This window comes from Ochotona curzoniae, unplaced genomic scaffold, assembly GCF_017591425.1.
Source record: "Ochotona curzoniae isolate NIBS_2020 unplaced genomic scaffold, NIBS_Ocur_1.0 contig_2318, whole genome shotgun sequence".
Lineage (NCBI taxonomy): Eukaryota > Metazoa > Chordata > Mammalia > Lagomorpha > Ochotonidae > Ochotona > Ochotona curzoniae.
The window spans coordinates 12,773,258-12,785,790 of NW_024465419.1; the positions used below are offsets into that span (position 1 = coordinate 12,773,258).

A 12,533-nucleotide genomic window follows, 5' to 3' on the forward strand; every position below is an offset into this window, starting at 1 on the left:
CTTGGGACCCCTGCACTGGTGTGAGAGGTCCCGGGGAAGCTCGTGGTTTTGGATTGGCTCAGCTCTGGCTGTTGGGCCATTTTGGGAGTTAACCAGCAAATGGAAGATCTGTGTCTCGCCTTCTCTCTGTAAATCTGTCTTTCCAATAAAAGTGAACAAATCTTAAAAAGAAAATCACTTGGAAGATGTAATAGTTTAATATTCCTGGAATTATGAGTAGACTTTGTGGCACAGTGTTTAACATGCCACTTGAGATGCCTACTACCCATATCAGATTGCCAGGGACTCTAGTCCTCTGTCTACTTCTGATCCAGCTTCCTACTAAAGCACACTCTGGGGGACAACAGTACTCACAAGTACTACAGCTAAGTACTTGAATCCCCACTGTTCACCTGGGAGACCTGGGTGCAGTTTCAGGTTTCTGTCTTGGGCCTGACACATTCTTGGCTGTTAGGGGCTTTATAGGAGGGAAACAGTGGGTGGGATACCTGTCCCCCCCCAGCCCTACTCCCTGCCCTATTTTTCAAATAATTGAAAAGTTGTAAAAATAGTTTGTGTATTTATATAAGCATATGGCTTCCATATTACTTGCATATACTTAATATAGTGTGTTTTAATGTTAGAGTGGAGTTGTTTATGTTTTCATTGCTACTTTGACTGTGTATAATAACAGAAAACCACCTGATGGGGTATTCGGGAAAGCGGGCATTAAGAACAATCTCAAATACCCTAATTTTAACTGTTACTTTTTCTTTCTAGTATTCTTCATTTATCAGATTTCTCCTTATTTGTGACGTTCATGAACAAATCTACAGTGTGTGCATTAATCTTTCTTTTTCCACAGTGAATCAGGAAGCTAAAGAAGACACTATGGTTTTGAAGATTGGCTCTGTTGCCATGGCTCCCCAGGCTGACAATCCCCTTGGCAGATCTGTCCTCAGAAAGGATATTTACCAGTAAGTTTATTTTCTCATGTTGAATCTTGCTACAATTTCATCCTGCCAAAAAGTACAGTGATCAATAAAACTTGCTTAGTGTGGCCTGTAGAAATACTTTTCATTTGGGGGTCTTTTGATATTTAAAACCAGGTTTTTCTGATTTTCTTCAGTTGTGGGTTTTTAAATTCATTCAGACAAATCAAGTATTTCTGTGAAGTGTTGATGAATAACAGAATATAAGTACCAAGTCACCATAAAACTGAAGAAGCCTAGTTTGGAAAATTTTAGCAGACTTCAAATTTGACCAAATCTCTAATCACTTAAGAAAATGAGGTCCTCTCTGGAACTACCACATCCTACCGTAGTCATGTTGTATCAAAGCAAAGCATTTTCTTAATTTAAGAATAAGCCATTATTTGAAACATAGGGCTGGCTGTCATATGGATCAAAGCTGTAAAGAAAAGCAAACTTCTAAGGAGAAATTTCACAGTAAACACTTTCTGTGAAAATGCTGTGCTCTGGATTTTGTCACTGAGTGTTTGCAAACCACACAAAGCATATATAGACAACTAAACTGACGAACATATGTAATCAACATGATAAAAATAATTCATGATTTGGACTGAAGTTGGCACTGCTGCCAGACATAAAAGTGCAGTTGCAAATAATACCAAGTGAGAAAAGTCACAGAAATACAGATGAACAAGTGTCTTATTCTTCCCGCTGGTCTGTTTTTCAGCTGTTCTAGTCTCCCTCTTCTAAAAAATGAATTTCTGCTCTTCTCCAGTAAATGTTACTGCCAGGAAAATATTGGTAATCTGCTTGCCACCTAGACAGGGACAGCTATTTTTAACATTTGATCAATCTAAGATTGTATTTCTCAATTATCTCTGATGAATGAGTTGATCAGTTTCCCGTTAACATATGTGTATCACAGTCTTACCTTGTGGTTAATGTTTTTGGTAGTGTGTAATATTCATAACTCTAGTAAATGTTTAGCTTGTGTGAAAACCCATGATGTTAAAGCTGAAGGAGGCCTCAGGAATTACCTAATCCAACTAACTTTGTATTTACCTCATTGGGATAGTAAGAGTAAATGTACAGTTGTCAAATAATGATAAAGTGATAATTACCGTTCTTATCTATTGGCTTCCTTAGAATCTAGAGGGATGGATTTTATTCAAAAATAAATTCTGGGCGAAATGCTTTAATGTTCCAATATTTTTGGAAAATCTTTGAGGCCAGCTTATCTTTTCCACTTCAGATATAAGTGACCCTCAAATAGGGTCCCAGTTTTTCCTTTTGGCGGATGAATTCCTATGTTTTAAGATTCATCAGCAGAATGAATCATTGAGATAGTTCCTTTTCTCCTCTACCTTTCCACTCTCTGGTCAATTCTATCCTTAATGCTTGGGAGACTATGCTCTGTGAGGCATTCCCGTCTCTGCAGCAGCCTCTTTTCATTCTCATCTCCCTCCTAAGCAGACCCTTAACGGTTAGCTTAATTGCCTTACGGTTGGTCTTTTATTCCTTGGGATTGTGTTCTTTTACGTTGATATCATTGTATCTCCCTGCTCAAGAGAACTTGAATTCCAAGCAGATATGATAGTTTTGGAGTATTCATTTAACCCTAGGGTTGTGATATGTCTTTGAATATCAAACATAAAAACCTGGGTCCTGAATGATGTGACATACTCAACCAGATACCTTTTCCTTGACAGCACATATTCTGGAGTCATTTCTAAATAAGTAACTAACCAGAGGTATTCCCAAAGGAATTTATCAAAAACACTTTAAGGTCTCATTGAAATGCTGTATCATCATCAGAGAAAATATAGCACGAGGAGGAAACCACATTAGAATGAAATGAGAGTGGGAATGGTTCAGTTATAATAAAAATGTCTGCACAAAGCCTAGGGCCCTACATCCTGGGACTACTTTTCATATTCCTCTGGTGATAATAACCATAAAATCTCAGTGGACCAGATGCAAGTGGGCACTTACTATATTACTTCATTTATATGACATATCCAAAGAAGATACATACATAGAGTCAGAAGTTAGTGTTTCTGAAGTCTGGCGGAATGGGGTAGGAATGGCAAATGTTGATGAAAATGGAGTTCATATTGGAGTAATGAAATGTTTTGAAATTAGAGAGTAATAAAAATTACATAAATGTGTGAGTAAACTGAAAATTTATATCGAAAGTAAATTTTATGATATATATATCTCACTGTAAAAATTGTACTGAAAAGAATGATTTTTTTAGCTAGGTCTGTAATTTGACATTTTGACTACTACTGTTTAGTCATTGCTGATTTCTGAAACTTTTTCTTGGACAAGAGAGCTGAGGAGTTTAACGACTAGGCTGCCTGTTTATGTTCTACTTCTAATTCTCTACTGAAAGGTAATTTCCCCCATTTTGTGGTCCACTTCACAATATTCCCCACTGCGTGTTCCATAAAACACGAGTTTCATTTTGTGTAAGTGGTTGCTCAAACAAGTTTGGCACACATTTAGTAATCCAAAGTGGAAAACACTGTGTTATTGTTTGACTACCTAGAGTTTGTGAAAAACTGTGGTGAGCCTTATGAATTCCTGAAAGGAAGTGAGAGACGGCCAACTTTTCAAAACTTAAAGAGGGATACCTTTGAAAGTATATTTCTTGAAAGTCTAAAATGATAAGCAGCAAACCTGAGTATGGCACTCCAGCATTTTTATTTTTTGACTTGTCTTGTATTGATTGATTGTCTCACTCTCCCGATGGGTTTCATTTGTGGCTATTAAGTGCCTTATCTTTAATGCCTTTATAACCTCATTGTTTTGTAAGCTGTCATATAAAATTATTATGCAATACACTGCTCAAAATGAGGGAGTTACATTTTAACAAAGGAAGAAACTCTGTAACAGAACTGTTATAGTCTTATATGTGAATACAAGCAAAACACATGGACCGCCATCCCCACTTGTGAAGACGCTCTGTCCTGTTTCTGCTGTCTTTGCTTCTTTCCATTCATCTCTCCAGAAATGTCATTTCTCTGTCTCCTCATTTCGTTCTTCTGTTCAAAACTAATTGTCTCTTTCCTCTCTATATGCTCTCATTTTTAAACCCCTCTTTGTGCATTTTCTACCTTATTTTCTTTCTAGTTTCACTGCTTTAATTATTTGATTTCTTTCATGAAATATCAAGTATAAAAAATAAGCTTACATTGTTTCTTTAGATTTTCAGTGCCTCATATCTCATATAAAACAGATATTTTGTTTCTATAGTAAATGTCCCCATTTTCTTTTCACAAGTGGCAAAAGCAAGGCACGTAGGTTCTTAACTGTTTTTGCTTAAAATATATATTTTAGAATCTATGTTTTAGTGAATTCCTTTTTAAACTCCTATTTCCAACATTTAGTTCCTCTCTGTTTATACATCAGTCATTTCACTCTCACTCCCTTCCCATATGTTTTTACTTTCTCTTTCTTTTAATCTGCTCTTTGTGTTTCTTCTTTCTGTCTTGGCTTTCTAACTTTCTCCACCTGCTAAATGGTATTTACTAAGCAGCCCAGTTAATGTTGAAAGACTGGATATTTTCCCCCTTTAAACCAGCAACAATGCACAGATGCTTACTCTCAATCTGAGATAGCATTACATTAGAGGTTCCCCCAGGGCAGTTAGGTAAGAAAATAAAATGAAAGCCAGTCAGATTGTAATAAGTAAAAGTGTGTCTTTTTTACACATTATAAAATCTTTAGAAAAGTACAGAATTAGGATTAAAAAATAACGTCAAAACTGTGCAGTTCAAAAGTAATTCCACTGGTAATAGTATCAAACAAAAATAGGACAACGAATGTGCATATTTGGTGAAGCTTTCTCTTGTGAGTCCCACATTCCTTATCAGAGTGGTGCGAGTCCTGGGTACTCTGAATTTCCAACTTCCTGCTGTGTGCCTAGGAGGTAGCAGATGTTTGCCCACATTATTGGGTTTCTGCCATGCAGGTGGAATTCAAGGATCCTGGTATCAGCCCAGTTCCAGCCTTGCTATTGTAGGGAGTTGGAGAGACAACCAGCAGAAAGAAGATCCTTTTCTCTCTCTTCTTCCTCTGTCATTCTGCTTTTCAAATAATTAAACTTTACCATGAAAAACCCATACATAAGTATATCCTAAAGTGCAAAACAAACATTTTAAAGACTGCCAAATATATTTTAGCAGAGATTTTGAAAATACTCCAATATGTGGAAACATACCACCTTTACAGACCAAAGGCTTAGATTGATGCATGGTAGTAATACCTGAATTGGTCTATAGGTTCAACATGATTTCCATCAGAATTTTTCTTTGCATGAATTGGAAACTAATTTTGAGATTCATAAGGAATGCAGGGATCAAAGTACCTGTAGTCACCAAAACAGTCTTGCAAAACAAAACAAATTAGAGAACCCACACTTCTGATTTTGAAACTTAATGGAAAGCCTCAGTAGTAAAGATGGAGTGCACTAGCACTGGACAAGCATATAGCCAGAGTGGACTGTAGCTCAGACATAGGTCAGCATGCTAACAGTGGGTTTTGAAAAAATGTGAAGCTAATTCAGTGACTAAAAAATGTTTTAAGTAAATGGTGATTGTACTACCAGTCAGTCACATGAAATTGAACTGCTCCTTGATATCATACATACAAATTAATTCAAAATAGGTGAGAGACCTTAACACAAAACCTGTATAGATCTAATAGCAATGAGTCATTGTGACTTTTTATTAGTTAATGGTTTGGGGCCTTTTTTTTTTAAGATATATATATTTATTTGAAAGGTGAAATTGGAGAGAAAACAAAAAGTTACTCCATCTAAATGGCCACAATAACTGGAGCTAAGTCAGGCTGAAGCCAGCACAATCGAGCTTCGCCTGAGTTTCCCACATGGATGGCAGTGGCCCAAGCACAGTGACTGTCTTCCACTGCCTTCCCAGTTTCACTAGCAGGAAGGCAGATCAGAAGTGGAGCAGCCACAACTGAAGCTTGATTCACGGGTTGCCGGCATCACAAGTGGTGGCCCAAGTAATAATTTCTTTCATAAGGCACCACAGGCACAGAAACAAAATGAAAGTGGCAAATGTTGGATTTTTATCAAAAAATGTAAATTTCAATGTTGCAAAAAAATCAAGAAAGTAAAACTGAAAAAGAATAAAAGGAAATATCTGCAGATTCTTATCTCTGATAAGAGGCTTTTACCCAAACTATAAAGAATTGTTCTATCTCAGTATTGAAAGGAAATTCAATTTTCAGATGGACCAAGAATTTTAACAAATGTCCAGGTTATAAAAGTGACCAAAGAATTCCCTTCAGCATGAAGAAATTCAAGTCAAAATTATACAAACTAGGATGGCTGTAATAAGAAAGGAAATGGGGCTGGCATTGTGGCTCAGCAAATTAAGTTGCCACCTGTGACATCCAGCTCCTTGCTGATGTGCATGGAAAAGTATGGAGGATGAAGTTTTGAGCTCCTGACTTTGCTTGGCCCAGCTCTGGCCATTGTGGCCATTTGAGGAGTGAACCAACAGAAGGAAAACTCTCTCTCTCTCTTTCTTTCTCTCTCTCTTTCTCCCTCTCCCCCTCTCGTACCTCTCGTCCCTCTCATCCCTCTCGTCCCTCTCTAGCTTCTTTATCTCTCTGTTTAGCCTCTTTATCTTCCCTGGTATTGAGAAGTGAAGCTGAAAGTCCCTACTCTTCAGTCCAACTGAAATTTTGGTGGAGACCAGCTAGCCCCTATATGCTAATCATATTAGCATATAAAAGCCATACTCAACACTGTGGAAATTCCATTTTTGCAGCTCTCTTCCAGGAAATGTGAGGAAAATCAAATATGTACTTCATGGTATCACAGGCAGTTTCATATGATTCTGGTGAGAATGTAAAATATTGTAGTCAATGTTGAAAAATCCTGGCAATTTCTCATTAGGCAAAACATGCTACTACCATTTGATGCAGCAGATTTACTCCTAGATGTATGCAAAAGAGAATTTAAAACATTTGTGTACACAAAAACAGGCACACAAATATTCATAGCAGCATTGTTCGTTACAACCAAAAAGCAGAAGAAACCCAAAGATCAGTTGTTTGATAGGGGATTAACAAAATGTAATGCATTTATACAATAGAGTATTGTGTCACAGAAATGAATTAAGTATGATGTATTCTAGAAAATGACTCAACATTTTTCTCAAAAATAAAGGAGGCAGCCATAAAAGGCCTCATGTTATACAATTTATGAAGTGTCTGAAATGGAGGAGTCTGCAGACACAGAAAATAGTAGAACAGTGGTTGCTGCAGATTGTAGGGGAAAAAAAATTGTTGCTGACTTAGATAGCAGTGATGTGAAATTGAGATTCACACTGAATTATATAAAGAACACAGCAAAACATATTAAAAGTTACCTCAAAAGGATCAATTTGGTTAGTGTTCATTTTATCTCACTAAAGCTGAATCTGTTACCCAGAGTTCCAGTGGAAGTAAATTCCACAGAGTAGCAGAAGGCCTAGGTGCATGTGAACTGGGCGCTCCTTCCGTTAGCAGTGTTGTGTAGTATCTGCCTCACTGGAGGATAAGCAGAGGGATCTTACTTTGGAAGGGGAAACTGAGAGACATTTATCAGTCATATGTACAAGAATAAGAGACGAGTATCACACAGTTTCCTGCAGTACTTTTTCTGGGAGAAAGGGCTGACAAGAAATTGAGTTCCTCAACATTGGTATTTCTTGGAGGAAAAATATATACTAGATATGTACCATTCACGAGAGTTAACAAGCCACTAGCTATGTCTGCTTCTATGGTGTGATTTAGCAAGATTGAAAGGATTTCACCAAATTAATAAGAAAATAAAATACTTCTTATTCTTTATATTGATGAAAAGAGTATTTCAATGACATCATTGTAGACACATTGAGTTAAATGTTTTATAACTGTTTTCCACTTTCAAAATTATTTTTCCCATGTACTACTTGCATATTTTAATTGACATAGGCAGCTCACATTTGTAATTTGCATGGTATTCTCATGACACAGTGCACACCATAGGGAGAGGCCTGTACAAAATAAGTCTCATTCTTGAATCACTTGAAGCTCAAACTGACCATTACCAAAGGAAAAAAAAATTGTGTATCAACTGTAACTTAGCTCATTTCTGACTGGATTATCATTTAATCCCATAACTTTGAGTTTAGCAATCTTATATCTCTATGCATTGACACTTAGTACATAATTAAAGATTATAGGATATCAAGGAAGCCAGAAAATGTGATATATTCACAGGATACAAATAAATCAGAAGAGACCCACAGATAATTGAGATATTAGAATTGATAGACAGGAATTCAAACTCATTGTTACTAATTCAAAGAAAAATGACAAAATATGGAGGATTTTGGAAATATGAACCCTATCACAATATCTGAATTAAGGACTCATTGGGTGCTTGCTGATAGATGCAGCAGAATATAGGATTAGTGGGCATGGAGATAGGCGAAGTAGAAATTATTAAAAACAGAAAAGGAACAAAAGAATGTGAACAAGAAAAGAGGGCAAGCATAAATGCAGGCAGGAGCATTGAAAGTAAGTGTAACGCTGAGTGCTTGAGAAATAGAGGAAACAGAACCAAAGGAATAGGGAATCCTTGAAATTTCCTAAATTAACAAATCGGTTATCTACAAACTTGGGATGCCCATTACCCTATCATTATGTCCAGAAAAATACAATCACACGCCCCATAGTGACATTTTAGTCAGTTATAGACCATATGTTCAAGGTCACTTCAAAAAGTTCATTGGAGGTGCAGGCATTTGGCCCGTAGCCTGTATAGGAGTACCTGTAATTGATTCAGTCCTGGCCCCACTTCCAATCTCCAGCTTCATAATTATGTGCTGTACGTGGGAGGAGTCAGATGATGGCATCCCTGCCACTAATAGGAGATCCAGAGTGGGTTCCAGTTTCTAGCTTTTGGCTGACCTAGCCCTGGATACTGCTGGGTTTTAGGCAATGAACCAGTGGAAGATCTATGCCTTTAATGTAAATATGAATAAATAAATAACATTTAAAAGTTCATAGAAAATGGAATTAAAAATGCTTCATTGTAGAAAAATGTGAATCCATGAGTAAATTGTACTTCTTTTTGTTGTTAGGACGAGTCTTTATTTCCCAAGCTTGGTGACAGCAGCTCCCACTACACTCCAGGAGCCACTCCATGAATAGATTTTTATGCATAGGTTTTCTAGAACACCTAAGTCCATGAACTTTTTGAAAACTCCTGTTGTATATGGATGAAAAAAAATGTTTTCTTTGGGCTATGCCTCTTAATTGCTTACCTAAGTACCTTCAGATGAAGTTGGTTCCTTTTAGAGTCAATCACCTAATGATGTTTTAATTTAAATGCATTCCATTATCTGAGGCCAACATCATAGCGTAGCTGTTAAGCCTCCCACATGGGTGCCTGTTCGGTTCCTGGCTATTCTGCTTCCAATCTAGCTTCCTGGTAATGGCTTGGGAGTAGCAGAGGAGGATGGCCCAAGCACTTGGGAATCTGTACGCATATGGAGTCCCAGAAGAAGCTCCTGGCTGACCAGGAGGAGCCATTGGGGGCTGAACCAGTGGGTGGAAGATATCACTGTCTGTAACTTTGACTTTCAAACATAAATAAATAAATTCTTTTATAAAATATAATCCATGATATGCATGCACCCAGTGATGCAATCGCCTAATAGATGTTTATGATCATTTCCCTATCATTGAGTGACACATGGCTTAAATGAAAGAAAACTACATGTGAGCAGAACATGGACAAATGGTGGAGAATTGAAGATTGAGAACTACTTCTTTATGAGGAGCTAAAGGAAAAGGAAAGGTCTACCCTCATCTGTCTCGTCTAGCATAGGATTCAAGGCCTAAAGCAGTACTCAGAAAGGATAGAGGATAAACTTTTTATTTGTTTGTTTTATTTGTTTCATTTGAGAGATGGGATACAGTAGATTTTTCTTCTGTTGGTTACTCTCCAAATGGATGCTATGACAAGGCCAGGCCAGGCCAGGCCACAGCTAGCCACTTAAAAGTCTATCTGTCTCCCATAGAGGTAAAAGAAGCACAGGTATGTGGGCCATCCGTTGCTGCTTTCCAAGGCTCTTTGAAAGTATCAGAAGTAGAAGTGAAGCCATGGAACTCCAGTCAGCTCTCAATGGGGATGCTGGGACACACAGGGACTTAACTGGACTGTGCTATGATGCTGGCCCTGACAAGGATAAAGCTTTTATCATGAATATCTTTTGGCATTTTGTGTCTCTAAAAAAGGAACTTCTGAAACACAGCCCTTACCCCCTCAAAAAAGGGGGCTTACCATCTTTAAAGGAACAAATAAACCGAAATGGCTGACGATCTTTGAAGAAGAGAAAACTGCTAGTGGACTTGGTATCAATCTTCAAATACTGGCTTTATTGTCTATCATAGGAAATTTCTTTCTTAAGGTGAGAACAAACCTTAAATCAAATAGTTGACATTACAGTGACACTAGTTGCAGAATTAGTGATCTAAATAGTAAATAATAAATAAATAAATCATCATTGATTTAACAACTATTTGTTGGAATCCTGTGCAGCTGACATCATTGCAGATATTGGTTGCGTATCAGTGAAGGAAAAAGATAAATATTCTTGCAGGTATGGAAGTTTAGTCTATTGGGATATAGAAAATCCCTACTTAGTTTTTAAATTGTGATATATTAGTATGTAATGAGTGCTGCAAGGGCCCCAGTTGAAAGAAGAGCCTAGGAAGTGGAGAATCATGAAAAGCATGAGAAAATACCAGGATTCTGGGGTAGGAGAATGTCAAAGAGACCAGTCTGAGCTGAACCACTGTGTGCCGAGGTCATCTCATTGGACTGTGAAAATTGGTACCTTACGAAGTTTGCATATAGACCATTTTAGGATATTGGCTGTTTGTTTGAAACAGGTTGTGGGAGGGTCAAGGGGCTCAGCCATAGGTGCACAATTTTGAAATAATGCTTGTTATGATTTTGTGGAATCTCTGCTTGTAGTAAGCAAGGAGGGGATGACCAGCAGGGACTAATGATGTCCATCTCAAAAGAGATCTAAAACAAATGGAATTATGGCATTCAACTAAAATTATAGAGAGATGTTAAGGATGATTTCTGCTTCCTGAGTTAACAGAATAATGGTAGGAGATTCTTTCAGTTTTTCAGGAGTTAAAAGGAGAAGTGATGTGAACCAGTTTATATTTAAGCAGCAGAATCAAGATGACCTGTGAAGACTAGGCAGACATAGGGAAGAACAAATGAATGTGTGATTACAATGATCTTGCTTGAAGTTGTAATGGTGTGACGTAGGCTAGTGGCTCTGGAGCTGATAGCAATGGGTAGAAGTCATGAAATGTTTTGGAGGTAGAGCTAGAATTTTCAGGTACATCATGTACAGGATTTTAGACAGGAAACAAGCATAGTTAGTTGTATGAGCTATACAATTGTAGAACGATTTGGTTTGGAGGTCGGAGTGGAGATCAGCAGTGTGTTACTGAAAACCTGGACTAAGTGAACTTCCCTCTCCAGTGTAACAGACTGTTGAAAAAGCTTTGTGGGAGTTGTGATTTGTGTTGAGTTAAATTTGTGCTTACTAAAATGAATGTGTTTACACATCACCTGGGGACCTTGTTAGAATGCACATTTTCACCTTAGAGTTCTGAGGTCTGAAATTTTGTTTTCCTAACAAATGATGATACTTTTAGGTGATGCTGACAGTGATCTAGAAGCTATATTTTATTATGTATTAAGAGTCACATCAGTGATTTCCAAACCTTTCGAGCAGGAAGGATTTTTGAAAAGTACATTGTCATGAATTCCAGCAAAATTTCATACTAAAAAATCAGTGGTGAAAGGTCCTGTAAGAAACTAGTGAGTAGTCGCTATTTCCCTCCCATTTTTTCTACTCCTTGACAAAGTTGCCCCAGGTGTGCTTTGTAGCATCGGTGTGTTCACAAATTTTTGCCTTGAAAGTGATTTTAATGTTGGCATAAAAAGGAGATGTAAAATAAGAAAACGCTTGTTATTTTAACTTAGAAATAGCCCTCCACCTTGCCTGCTCCTTGCTTGTTGATGCACCTGCATAGTCTTAGGTGGAATGAGCCTTCGTTTCCTTTCAGTTTAATCTGAGGTCCTCCTATGATGTGTTCATCACTTCTCTACTAACTGTAGTTCTGAAGCAAGTCTGCGCTGGTAGATTTTCCTTTATCTCACAGAGCCCCTGTTCTTCCCTGAGAAAATCAAGTTTTTCCCCAGGCTGAGAAATATAGGGAAATAATTAAGGATAGAAAGTCGTAAAGACAGGTTTTTGAAAGTATTTGTGCTTAATAGGGATCTATCTTAACTAAGGAAATCAGAATAAAACTGAGATTATAAGCAAACAAGGTGGAAATAAATTATTCAGAGTTTAAATGTGTCGAACATTTAATCCGTTTGGTTTCACTTCTTATTTAATTTTTTTAGAAACTAGTCTGTAGTGTGCTGATACCTCATCTGTAGCTAATTAAGTTTATGAATGTTTCTACTAAATAGTAGAA

At 37.4% G+C, this 12,533-nt stretch overlaps 1 protein-coding gene across 2 annotated transcripts in view; it reads left to right on the forward strand.

Annotated features, from left to right (window-relative positions):
* VPS13B (vacuolar protein sorting 13 homolog B) overlaps window positions 1–12,533 on the forward strand; it is a 595,475-nt gene that overhangs the window by 303,340 nt on the left and 279,602 nt on the right. For both annotated transcript variants that reach the window (XM_040972638.1, XM_040972637.1), the window contains exon 30: window positions 845–956. In XM_040972638.1, coding sequence (XP_040828572.1) covers window positions 845–956 — 112 coding nt within the window. The remainder of the gene's footprint in view (window positions 1–844; window positions 957–12,533) is intronic.